This window comes from Stegodyphus dumicola, chromosome 7 (assembly GCF_044657685.1).
Source record: "Stegodyphus dumicola isolate Sdum_Otavi_A_Nest chromosome 7, ASM4465768v1".
Classification (NCBI taxonomy): domain Eukaryota; kingdom Metazoa; phylum Arthropoda; class Arachnida; order Araneae; family Eresidae; genus Stegodyphus; species Stegodyphus dumicola.
In genome coordinates this window covers 9278241-9292815 of record NC_140774.1, presented here as the reverse complement: position 1 = coordinate 9292815, position 14575 = coordinate 9278241, and the positions used below count along the sequence as shown (strand labels likewise).

At 29.3% G+C, this 14575-nt stretch overlaps 1 protein-coding gene across 3 annotated transcripts in view; it reads right to left on the bottom strand.

Annotated features, from left to right (window-relative positions):
- Hmt-1 (ABC transporter ATP-binding protein/permease Hmt-1) overlaps positions 1 to 14575 on the bottom strand; it is an 82139-nt gene that overhangs the window by 59444 nt on the left and 8120 nt on the right. For all 3 annotated transcript variants that reach the window (XM_085819865.1, XM_035372922.2, XM_085819866.1), the window contains exons 3-6: positions 10757 to 10958; positions 9907 to 9996; positions 4250 to 4352; positions 1014 to 1103 (exon numbers count right to left, since the gene is read on the bottom strand). In XM_085819865.1, coding sequence (XP_085675991.1) covers positions 1014 to 1103; positions 4250 to 4352; positions 9907 to 9996; positions 10757 to 10958 — 485 coding nt within the window. The remainder of the gene's footprint in view (positions 1 to 1013; positions 1104 to 4249; positions 4353 to 9906; positions 9997 to 10756; positions 10959 to 14575) is intronic.

Below are 14575 nucleotides of genomic sequence, written 5' to 3'. Positions count from 1 at the left end.
ACATAACTACCTTTTGAGAGCTGAGAATGAGCCTGTTTGTTCAAATTGTAATGCTTGTTTATCTGTCCATCATATTTTAATTGAGTGTCCATGTTTTAATTGTCTTCGTCAGAAATATTTTAATAGCTTTGACTTACCTCTCGACCGTTTAATCGGAAGAGAGGTCGATTGTAATTTATTTTACTATTTAAAAAGAGACTGGCTTTTATCACTTAATGTAATTTGTTTTGAAGATTGTGTCTTGGATTTTAATGTGTGCTTTTACCTTGTTTTTATATGACTTCATCCTTTGGATTTGATACATTTGTCCACTTGTTTTTATTTATTGTATTTTAATTTCATCAATTGTAATCATCTCATCCTGTGTTTGGCGCGTTTTAATCATCTTTGGTTTTGCGCCAATAACCTCTCACTCACTCACTCCTCACAATCTCATTACAATTCTTTACAAGGTAGGAAAAAAGAAAAGAAGACAATGCACTCAATGCCACATAAATAAACACTAACGCCCATTGCTTGTCATATTTAATTGTTACAAAAAACATTCTGGCAATGTCATGGGCTAGCTTGGCAACATAGCACGTCACCTTTTGAATTCTTTTCAGGGTTGAATGAACCTTTTTTTTTTTTTTTTTTTTTTTTTTTTTGTTAACAAGACTATATGTTTTTTTAAACTGATACATTACAATTGATAATAAAATATAAGCTGAATAATTACAACTTTAATATAATACCATTTTTTGCAATAAATTTTATATTCAAATAATAATAACAACAAGCATAAAATAGCACTGAAACTAATTTCAGATTAAAGATTAAATCTCAAATACATGCAGATAATTAAAAAAAGCATTATCACAATGAAAGAGTGTGCAATTTATATCATATAATAAATTACACGCTCACAAATAGTTCCAAATAAACAAATAACCTTTTAGATTGATTAGTTTACAACTTATGACACATAATATAAACTTTCATCAAAATAAAATCACTAAACTACCAAAAATTACCTTAAAAGATTACTAATACTACTAGTTCCGCGATCCATGACACGTAGAACTTCACCTATTTTCCTACTCAGATGCCAACTCAATGACAAACTGCAATATAAAATAATAATATATTTATAAAAAAAATACAAACTGCACTTTCATTTCTACAAAATACACAATAAACTTCTATAAATACTACACATAAATATATAATAAGGTATATATAACAGTTATTTAGCTCACCAGTGAAAAAGAAAACAAAATGAAAAATTAATTTAAATTCATGCATTAAATTTCTGGCTTTTTAACTTCATTTTTATATAAGTTTATGCTATTCTTTAATTCTAACAGTGTATTAATGCATTTAGTACCATAATTTTAAGTACCAAATAATTTCAATGATACCCAAGAGATATGATTACCAAGAGATATGATATTTTCTAAAAGAGAAAAAAAAAGTACATTAGTCACTGTTTCCAAGATTTTGTATTAAAAAAATTCCTAAAACATGGAGACTGTCTTACAAAAAATGCTCAGTATAAAGTTTATTTAAACCTGATGATTAGAAGATTCTGAGAAACAGTTAGAAAAACTTTAACATTTTAAATTGACTAAAAATGATTGCTCAGCAAGATAATAGTTGACCAATCAGTTAAATCAGTTAGTTATCAGAGAGAAAGAGTTAAAATATACAGGAAATTATTCAGTACTTTATGAATTATATTGATATGCACCAAGCATGACACACACAAGTTACCTCAGGTTACTTTTCCTGAAATACTGCACAACTTTAATTATCTGAAGTAAGTGGACAATTGAAAGTTCTGTTAATAGAGGCTAAATCGGAAATCTTATCAATTTTCCCTTTTACAAAGTTTTCTGTAATTGTTTATTTGAAGTTCGGAAAATTAGTGCACAAATACTACAATTAACTTTTTTTAATAAACTCTATAGATAAAACTTGTTTTCTTTAATTAAATGAAAAATCTATATATGATTTAATTCTATGATAAAAATATTTATGGAAAAAAAAAACTAGAATAAACAAACTGTATTAAAATTTACACAAATCATAAAATTTTGTCAAATTTCTCGCATGCACTTATACAAAATATTATTATTTTTTTTTAAAGTTTAATATTCCTTTTTTTTTTTTTTTTTTTTTTTTTTTTTGTGATATTCCTATAATTCTACTATCCACCTCAAGATCGCAATACATTTGTCAGTGCACTGGCAGCAAACTAACAGTGATATTTTGGCAAACCACGGGCTTAATAGATTTCTCAACTAAAGCAATCATAATTTATCACTACCATATTATAAAACAACAGCGAGACTTAACTGCCACCAATTATTTCAGCTTACCATGCATAATTGAGTACTGGTTCATGAATTTCTTCTATTTTATTTATTACATGCTTACAGGTTCATAAGAGATTGAATGCACACAGAACTGATGCTTGATAAAATTTATTTTCTCAAAAGAAACACTTTACAACTCTAGAACTTTTCATAAAAGTACTCCTGCAGCTCTTCCAGTATAACAGAGCACAATCAGTAGTTACTTCTTCAAACTACTAATAGAGTTAAGCACAAGGCCATACAAAGCGAATCTAAAGAGTGAAGCTTAAAGAGAGATCTCTTGATACTCCAAAGTAAAAACTGATAACCGATGCTCTCTCTGATCTTATACAGGGTGATTCTTAATTGCTTTTACAAATTAAGAGGGGTGATAGTACTCATCCAGATGAGCAATAATTACCACAGAACATAAGGTTGCATTCCACTCTGAGAGGCAGAAAAGAGGAATATTAGAATTCCAACCTGAACTGTTGGGAGAGCGAATGAATGAGACTAAAAGTTGCGCATTCAGTTTAGTGAAAAACTCACAGAGAATGCACAAAATAGATAAAACCGAAAACTTGACATTTGAGTGTTAATTTGAGCCCAGACTTTGATGGCAAGCACTCAAATGCATATCTTTGGTTCGCAAGGTCTCAACTTCGCAAATGATTGCAACAAGTTTATTATCTAATCAAAGGCTGAATATTATCAACTAACTCCAACTTCTTCTGTATGCTGAGATTAGAATGAAAAGTTCATGCTGTGTTCCGGCTGTCAGAACTTTGCGTCCGATAGAAGGCGCTTCGAGAAGGATGAATGCAGCACAGTAAATCCAGGAGAACAGAATAGAAGATGGCGAAGGGGGGAGACTGCTACCTCGACAGTATCATACCTACACTGAGTTAGAGTTAGTTAATAATATTCAGTTCTTGATTACATAATTAACTTGTTGCAATCGGTTGCGAGGTTGAGACCTTGTGAACCAAAAATGTGCATTTGAGTGTTTGCTTTCAAAGTTTGGGCTCGAATAAACACTCGCATGACAAGTTTTCGGTTTTATCCGTTTTGTGCACTCTGAGAGTTTTTCACTAAACTGATTGCAAAACTTTTGGTCTCATTCATTCGCTCTCCCAACACTGTTGCAAGCTCAGATTGAAATTATATTATTCTTCTTTCTGCAGTGGAATGTGTCCCTATGTTCTATGGTAATTACTGCTCATTTGGATGAGTTCTAACACCTTTCTTAATTCGCAAAAGCAATTTAGAATCACCCTGTATAGTTATCCCTTATGTACCGAGGAATTTCCAGTAACTTCGATTTCTCAAAATTGCTTGAAAGCATAAACAATTACAGTTACATATAGGAATCAGACATCAGAAATGTTATACAGGGATGATACCAAAAATGTCGACAAATGGTTGCCAAGTTTGGCGACTTTTGGCGATTTCTTGCCAAATTTGACAACAAAAATAAGTCATCAAAACCATCACCAGCTTGGCGATAGCCATTTACCTAATGTTAAATGAACTTGCCTCTGTAGCCTTATTTTTCTGATAGAACTTCAAACTCTTTAAGCCTTTCGTGTTACATTGTACAAGAGATGCTATGATTTTACATATAAGATTACTAACAGTATTAACATATGTACAAAATTCATAACAAAATTGATATGTATGTATATATATATTAATTCTAAATTTCTTAATTTATGTTTTTAATGATAATTTTTCTGAAGCTTAATGCGCAAAAATACTAGGCATGTTTAAATTTTGTTTTCAAAAGAATTGTTTTGTAATTATATATACTCATATATATATATTCAGTTCAGATCTATATTGATAAAAATATATGTATACACGAAATTTTAATAAAAATATTAAAACAGAGACATAAAAAGCTTTCTTCTAACCTATGCAAATGCTCATACATCTCCAGTTCAACTTCTTTTACAGTATATTGCTGAACTCGAATCCACAGAAATGACCGGATATTACTTAAAAAGCTGTTGTTTCCTGAAGAAGAAATGGAAAATGGAAAAATTTAATAATTATCAATGGTTGCTGTAGAAAGACCCATTTTTATAAGAAACATAACCTCTTACACTGCAATAGCATTTCATTTAGATTGTTTTACATTTCAAGATGACTTCATACGTTATTTCCAGGACACTTTTCTGTAAGACATATACATGCATTACCTTAGAAAAAAATGATGTACAAACAAAATGATTAAGTGTAAATTTACAAACACTGTGTCCATAGAAGCCATTCTGTGGCCTTTCTTTTCACATCTATTGGTCACAGACATATACTTCTAATTATAAAAATGTTTTATATGATGCAGATATTCATAGTTTAGAATTTTTAATTAAAAAAATGACAAAATTTAACTTCTCACATGGTTCCTCAATTCCTATAGCTATATTTAATAAATAGTCACTTCTTCTTCTTTTTTTTTTTTTTTAACTGAGACTTTTTGGTCATGCTTTCTCAAACTTTAGGAGTCATACACACATCAAAGAACAATATATAAATTTGCATGTAATTAAAAATTAAAACATTAATTTAAGAAGTTTCTGATCTTAACATATTGAGTGACAAGCATGGATATACAGACTGTCATGAAAAGATTTGTTCAATACAAATACTTTCAAAAAAGAACTCATTCACCTACTTATGGAATTTATGCTCTAGAACAAATATCTCAAACTGGTGGCTGCGGACCGCACATGGCTCCCAAAGCAATTTTGTGCAGCTGCAAATACACATCAAGTATGCATTTGCAACAAATATGGTGTTGCAAAGATTTCAAGATTTTAGTTATTTCAAGTACGAGTTTATAGTACCTTTACTAACATTACAAACAAATGTGAATAATGCATAATCTATAAAACGAGAAAAATCTAACGGAGCTAATGAATTTACAGTGTGATATAAAGCTTTTTAAAAGATGTTAAGATGCAGATTTGATTAATTTTTAGTTGCACTTGTCAAAAAATAAATACATTCAGATATGAATTTTTGCACTAAGAACATTTGTGTTTTTGTGAATGCATTTATATGTGAAAAGCTTTTTTTCGCAGTAGAAACTTAACCTAATTGACCAATGAGCATATACAATCTGTTATGCAGATATTTTCTAGTATTTTTCCACCAAGGCTACTAACTTTAGAATAATAAAAACACCATCAAGTATCAAGCTGTCGTAAGAAATAAAGTTTACAATTACTTACAGACAAGTGCTTTTATTCATGCATCAAATAAAAATTTAAAGTATAACTCTAATATATGCCCTAATTTCACCAAATGTGGCGATATGTGTTCTGCACTGGTTCTTGGCACGATTGTGTGTTGTATGGCAACCCTGTTGACGTTGAAAAATCTTTCGCTAGAGCTCATTGGTTCGCGTCATGCTCATTGGTTTGTTGGTTCGCGTCTGCGTCTCAGAAGATGGGGGGGAAGATAAAATGGTGGAAGTTGTTGAATTGAAGTTCGGCAAAAGGAAATATCATTGTGGCCATCCTGTTGAGGGGCAGTGGGTATTTGAAGGTGTGGTCACGGAGATTATTTTTAGTGGCTGTGAATGATAGAAAGAGGGATTTGTAATTTTATTTATTTGTCAACCATAGTATGAATTTTCTGGATAGTGTGTCTGGCTGTCATATAAATACGATAGTAATTATTTGGCGGCATGTTAAAGGCGGTATGAAATTGGTATTTCTGCTGGTATTTCGAAAAAGCATTAATTCACGGTAAGTGCATTTTATTTTATTTTTGTTCTTATTTTGTAGAATGTTATGTTCATTTTTTTTAGTATGATTTTCTGTCGTTATTGTCGTTTTATTAATTGTTTGAAATTTATTTTAGTTATTTTAGTTTATTTTGTTGATTAGTGCATAGTGTCTAGATTGTGCAATTCGTAGATGTTTTTTAAAGTTGAAACAGAATGCTGTGTACATGGTATTCTTTGAAATTTATTGTTGTTATGTTAATTTATTAAAGTGAGGTGTGCGTAGTTCGTAGATTCATTTGTTGCCTAAATTGTGCAATTCATAGATGTTTTTTTTAAGTTTAAACAGGATGCTGTGTACATGGTATTCTTTGAAATTTATTGTTATGTTAATTTATTAAAGCGAGGTGTGCGTAGTTCATAGATTCGTTCGTTGCCTAGATTGTGCCGTTTGTAGAATTTTTTTAATTTAAGACATATTGCTGTGTACATGGATTCATGTCAAATATTTCTGGTTAGAAACTTCACGTTTTTGCTATCTAAATTTTTTGTTTTTGTTTTGGATTTTTAGCTTAAATTGTGTGTTCAAAACGTAGTTTTTGCATGTGCGAAAACCGCGTTTGAGACATTTTAGGCTTAAAGTTCAAAATGTAGACAAAAAATTTAGATCGTAATATGGCAGCGTGGAGTTTCTTGCCAAAAATGTTTGGTGAGAAATTTTGTGACTTGAAGGCACATACCAGATTAGTTCCAAATTTAATAAAACAAAATAAAGAAAATAAGTTTCCATTATTTATTCTTAAGTTTCTTTCCACACAGAAAGTTTTCTCTCAAAACTTAAGTTATATATTGCAACAAGTTTTCATAATTAGTTTATTTTTGGTTCCCTCTCAGTAAATTATTTATTAATTAATTAAACATATAAAAATTACTTGAAATAAATGACAGTCTTAAAATTTAAAATTTTTAGCTCTCAACAAGTTTGAATTACAAACTGTAACAACTTTAGATTTCAGATAGAAAATAAATATAAATCTGAATCTTTTGTTTTTCCTTTATTATTATTGTTCATATATGTTCTGATAGCTATTTAGTAAGCCAAATTTAAAATTTAATTAAAACAGTCTTTGTTCTGTTCATAAATTTTCTTTTTTCTTTTCTTTTCTTTTTCTTTTTTTTTTTTTTTTTTTTTTTAACAGGAAAATTTTTGGCCTGTCAGATGTTTTCAGATCATGCATTTGCCCTGTATGCAATCTGAGTCTAACACTCAAGAAAAAAGTGGCAGGCTTCAAGCACTGACACATAGACAATTTGTAGTATCATTTGCAAAAATAACAAAAATTCTAATCCAATGAATTGTATTCTATGACTATTAAAGATTATGATCTTAACTGCATGTACAAATTATTTGCATATTTTTAGTATTCGTAAAATTATAAATTACTTGAGCAAAAAGTGCTTTCAGCACACCAAATGTAACAATTAATTATAAATTAAAGATTGTTACACACTAATAAATCAGAAAAAAAATATTGTTGAATGACATAAATTTAAAAAAAATTAACCTTTAATAATTCTAGTTTATTTTTTAATTAACCCCTAAAGGAAGATGATAAGTTTGATTTTTCTGGCATTATAAAATACATGAAAACCAGAGTTTTAAAAGTAAATAGCTCATCATATTTGTCAAACAAGAATCAAACCTTTGTGTTTTATTTTTTATAGTATAAGCACATGCTAAATATAACAATAGAAATTATACAAAAAGCTAGATTTAATAATTTTTACAAAATTTTATGCCAAAGTATGAATACTCGTATCACTTCAAATAGTTCTGTAACTACAAGTATATGTCAGAAGACCCATGACTACAAAAACAAAAGTTGCATAAGGAAATTTATAGACAGAGTAGAGAGTAAATTTACATTGCTTCTAAATTTGGATTTTCCACCTTATAGTTGGATTGTATGCAATCCATAATTTTCTGAGAAAATTTATAATTGAGCAAGTTCCCACATTCTTGACCATGTATTATCTTTAAAGAAATTTCTTTGATATTTCACAATATCTACTATAGTTCATACACTAATTTAGGTAGATATTTATTTTCCATGAGAAATTAGCTCCATTAATCTAACAACTTTACAAAAATCCACTAAAAAATATGTGGCAAATATTAATTTTATGGCTTAGAGAAACATAGCATCTTGTGAGACTCAAGTATTTATGAAGGATATTTATCAAGACAATCATTTTGCTGTAGATGCAGCTCTATGTACACATTACGGAAATATGCTCTAAAGATAATGTGTATGATCTTCTAGATACACCACCAATTCATTAGCTAAAGGATATAATAGATCATCACCAAAATATTTAAATAAAAAAGTAGAAAACATTTATTTTATAAAGTCAGCCAATCAATGAATCGAGATGTATGGTTTTAACAGGACTGAGTTACAATAATGCAGATATACCATCTATTATGTATTCAAGTGTATGTTAACAAGTCAGGTAATTTCACCATATAACAATATTCCATGGGGAACTCCTTAAACGTTGTATGCTGTGTAAACAAGTGTAGGAAATATCCTGCTTTGCCAGTAGTAAGATACAAGCCTAGGACAAAAGCATACCTTTTTTGTCACTTTTGTGACAAAAAACAATTTGTGTAACAGTAAATATTCCAAGATTTTAAAGGAACAGCAACCTGATCAATAGCAATCACAAACATCAGATTCAACAACAAAGAATGAGAATTTTTTTCTTTTTTTAATTGAGGCACCAGTTGTAATTGTGTAAAGCTAGGCAATGATCTCATAGTGAATAAGGAGAATGAATGATCATTGATCCAGTAATTTTCATTCAGAGATTTTTAGTAGCTTTTTTATTTCAATGATAATTTCTTTTGCAGAAAGAATTAACAGATTATATGATTTTGTAACTGCCAAATGATAAGTCAGCAAAATTAAATTCTTCTAAAATTAAGATCAACAATACCAAAAGATTTTGTTTACAGAATCACAAAATAAAATTGTATTTTACTACTACTGCTGATAAGAAAGATGTCAGCTTGAAAAGGAAGGTTTATAGGATGGATGCTGGTATGATGCTTGCACATTCCTATTCTGATAACTATTTAGCTTATTCATTTCTGATGTCAAGAGCTCATATTGGTAATATTTTGTCACCTGGAAATGAAACACGATAAAAACTGGCATATGGAATAATTACATGTTTTATTTGTGAATTTCTGTAGTTTTCTTTTCCCCTGCTTCTTTTTCTTTTAATTAATATTTTGGGCTTAATAAAATAGCCATTCTTTTTCTGAAGCAATATGTATTATTAGAATTATTCCTACTCATCGTAACACTTTGTGCCAAAATATATGTTTTATTTCTAGGTAGATTTGCTACCAACTTATATTTGTCATTATGTGGGACTCCACTAAGTGAAAAATATCCAAGAAGTTTTTCTTTTACAGGAATGCTTAAAGAATAAAGTGTTTACTCATCTATACTTATGAAACATCAAATATTTTTAAAAAACCTAATGAATTTGCTATAACTGTAGTGAAAATGACACACATGAAAGGAATTATAAAAATTAATTTTAACATAACATAAAACATAAAGGCTCAATTTTTAGAGAGTGTGCATAAAAATGCAGTTAATTTTAAATTCTAGCATTCAAAATAATTATATGTATGAGAGTTAAATAGTGTATTAAAAAAACAATTTTAATTTTTTAATCACTTATTTTATTGATTCATCTTATATACCTAAGATAACAAAAGAAATGAAATCTATAAGGACTAAACAATTCTGAATACCTTACCTTGTCCTTGAAGGAACCAAAATAAGACATACATCAAGATATAGTCCCACCTAAATGTTATCTGGCTCACTGGTAAACTTAAACTATCAACTGTAAAACAATAAGATAAAAGTTACAATTTTCATATGCAATGAAAAATATACAGGCATTTAATAATGATTAAAAACTGGTATAAAGAGGCAGACTGACATATTTTACTATGAAATAAAACATAATTTATTTTATTTCTGTATTTAATGATTTCAAACTCTTAAAATATGAGTTTCTTATCATCATCGCCCACAATTTTTTGAATGATGTTATTAGATATCCAAGGCTTAAACAGAAATTACACTTTTTTTTATCAAACAGTTCTAAGAGTTCTCCTAAGAAGTACATAAAAAAAGATTCTATGTTTTTTATTTATTTACTTACAGTTCATACATATAATAGCAAACATTGTTACCAAAAAAAAAAAAAAAAAAAAAAAAGGAGTGACTATATTATAAACTAAATGTCCTGATCAATTTGAATCTCACCATCCTATAAATGAACACATGACTTAAATGTTGTGAAAATCATTGTCAAATCAAGAGAAAATGGAAATAATTTTCACTTTCTTATTTATATGTTTCTGTGGTTTTGATTTTTTTAGCTGAAATAAAAAAATAATTTTCTCTCCTTTTTTACATATATATATTAAAATACCTTAAATGTACAGTTTTATTTGGGAAATAACATAGCATATGCCATCAAATACAACAAAATTGACTTCTATTTCAATGAAAACACAGTTTTTATTTTCTTAACCAAAATAACATAATGACTATATATCAGAAACTTTAAAATATACTCTACATAAATTACCTACCTATATGCTTATTATACTGAGGAACAAAAACATTGATAACTCTGCCTAATATAAGGATAAAAAAACACATCACAACTCTCAGCTGCAAGACAATGCTCTTTTTTGGCCACAAAAATGGTATCAATCTTTTACATTTTTTTCCAAATTCAGAAAATGTAGAACGATTTCTTGATGTCTGCCGATTTCCACTTTCGAGTAAAACCTGGAAAAATTGTGAATATTTAAACCAATCATGCAATTTTACAGATTAATAAATATAAAAGAAATGCAAAGCTATTTAAAGGAGTACAATAAAATAATATTGGTTAACTTACCAATTACAAAACCTTTATTAATTAAATAGTTTTAACAAAACCAATCACATTTTTAATCCCATCATATTTGTAATCCATTTTTATGGCAAAAATATTGCCTATAACGTGTCCATATAGGTTTTGTCTTTACTTCAGTATCTTCAAATGAATTCACATATGTAAGAATCAAATAAAGTATGATTAGCATGAAGTATCAAGTTGAGCATATATATCCTTCTGCAGAAAATTACTTATATATATATATATATATAATTTAAGAAATGAGAACAAACTACGAAAGATCTTTGTGGTCAAGAATATATATATATACAACAAAATCCCCTCTGTATATATATTTATTCAACCCCTGTATATATATATATATATATATATACAGGGGTTGGATAGAAATAAGGAAACCATGAAAATGCATGCTTGAACTGAAATGTTTATTCTAGCAAAAGCTGTTGGTGGCACTGATGTATTTGCTCACTAATGCCACTTGTACAACATCCTAAGTTGCAAGTGTTATTCATTATAAATACAGTTTTCAGTATAGTTATGAGTGCATCAAATTGGAGCTAAATGAATTTAAATGTGGGTAAATTGGTGGGTGCTTCTGTAACCAAGGTAGCTGAAGTGTTTTGTATTTCAAGAGGCACAGTATCTAATATTTTTAAATCATGTAGGAGAACCAGAAAAACCACATCCTCATGGCACATGTAAAAAGTATGTTGATTGATCATGACAGATGTTCACTGAAGACACTTGTGATGAAAAATAAGAGGGCTGTAGCTGCAAAAATGACTGCTGAACTGAATGTTGCACTCACAACTCGTGTCAGCACCAAAGCAATATAAACAGCAATCCACAAACAGGGTACTTTTGAATGAGCTGCAATTAAAAAGCCATTCATCAGTAATTAAAACACCCATAAAAGGAGAAAATAGCACCAAAGTTATAAAACTGGACTGTGGAGCAATGGAAGACAATCATTTGATCAGATGAGTCTTGCTTCACACTGTTCCCAACTTCTGAGTGAGTGCCATCCCAAAAGTATGATTGAGATTATTTGCAGCGAAGAGTGAAACATGATAGACGTTCAGTCAGGGTTTAAGCAGGCATATTGTGGCATTTTATGGACCCATCATTACTGTGCAAGGTTACATTACTGCCAAAGATTATGTGATTATTCTAGCTGATCATATCCATTTCATGTACAAATTTTTTTCTGGTGATGCCATGTTCCAAGAAGATAGAGCTCCTGTTCATTCAGCTTGCATTGTTTTTCTGAGTACGAGGATGAACTTTCACCCCTACCACAGTTACCATATATCAATATTATTGAGCCTTTGTGGGCTACTTTGGAGAGAAATCTGAGTGCATCCCCTGTTATCATCGTTAACTGAACTTGCCAATGTTTTACAGGAAGAATGATACAAAATTCCCTGGCAAACAAACAAGATATCTACTTATCCATTTTGAGAAGACTGCAAGCTGTTTTGAATGTGAATGGTTTTCCTACAGCGTATTAGTTACAGCAATATATTTTTTTATCTTAGTGTTTCTATGTTTTTTTCCAACCCCTGTGCATAATTCAGTACCTACAGATTTCTTTAGGAAAAGTAACAGTCTGCTGAGAATGATTTATTATCAGTGCTAACAGAAACACAGTATTAAAAAAATTCCAATCAAAAAAATGCATGTCTTCAGTTACAGCACATAAAAGAAAAGGAAAAACGAAAGAGAAGATAAAAACAATAGTTGTGCTGCATTTTTTTATTGATAACCATTAATAACATAAAAAAACCTACACAGCTGAACTTATGTTGATATAACTCATATAGAATGCTTGAAAAAGTAGCTGCAGCCTTTATTCTTTACATATAAAGAAAACGTTTATACTACATTTATAAGGTTTTCTTTTTTTTTTCCATTTTAGTTTTTGAGAATAACCAAAATTTGTACAGTCCTACTGAAATTTCAATTCACTTTGAGAAACCTTGTTTTTAAAAACATCAAATGATGATTATGATTCTTCTTGCAAGATTTTACAAATTTTTCTTAAATTATACAATACAAAAAATATAAAACTTCTGAAAAATCCCCACATTTCAATATATTGTAACAAATAACCAAAATATACAATATTCTAAGTTTCATGTTTACAAGTTACCTTTTAACATCATAAATACTGTAATATTCTATTAAAATTATGACTACAATGTTAGTACATTTCATTTTCAATTCCTAATCTTACACAAACTAAAGACTTTACAATTTTCTAAAACCAAACATTTCCAGCAGAAATTAGGCAAATCCTCCTTAACTGCCTGATGTATAATTTCATAAACGGTAAGTGCTCTTCAAACAGTTATTTGAAAAGACCTTCATTCCTTGGAAAAGGTAAATGGCTTTTGAGAACTGTATTACAACACACCATAATAAAACATTAATTACATACAAAAGTATTGCTTTCTTTCTTAAAAATGGTATCTATTACCTTTTCTTGTATGAGAGGGTTAAAGGATTTATTAAATTATTTAGAAGTAAAACTAATTCTCTAATTATTAACCAATACTCCTTACTATATCTAATCTTTACATTCATTACATAATTAAAACATTCACTTATCATCATTTTATATTACTTTTTTATACATTTCAATTTTTAATTACATTACCCATATTCAATTTCGGAAGTCATTAACATTTCATAATCATTATAACACTATTTAATAATATTTTCTACATAAATATTCATAAACAGAATTTTTATACCACTTTCTATAATACTCAGTTTTTTTCAAGTCAAACAACAAGCATTTATTTTAATCTTGAAATAATCCAAAACCATAAATATGCCAAGTTTTTGTTTACTTTTCATAAATACTCTGTGGCTGCTATGTTTCCATGACTGCCTTTAATATGGCATCAGATGCATTCGCTCATCTCAAGAACTTCTGCCACATCACCTCCGCAAAGTAAAGATTGTTTCCATGTGAATTCCGCAATGCTCATGATGATGGTGGATCAAGCCTCAGTGATTTTTATTCAGCCATTTAGCAAAGTGTCACAGTCTTTCAATATTTTATGTATGAGAGCTGTTATTGGAGTAAAATGTGTCTAGCCCTATTCCTCTGTTTATATAGTCTCTTATTTCCTCTGTTTACAATAGTCTGAATAAATCGTTGATTCCTTTTGTACATAGTCAATAATTTTTGCCATGAGTGTGATTGCTCTTCATTCAGAACCTGAGTGAAAAAGAATTCACAAGTATCTGGGCATCAAATATTCAGTATTGTGGAAGAATCTGGATGGCTCTGTATTCCTGTATAAACAGACATTTTTTTTTTATGTCCATAGTTCTTTCATGGCTACATATTTGCTTAACCCTTTGAGGTTTGGTGTATAAAAAAAATTTTTCGGGGAAAAAATAACTTTACTAACATTGTATTAGGGGCTAATTATAGATAGACAATGTTATTTCATGCAAAAAAAAATGGTTAAACCTTTAAGGTAATTTA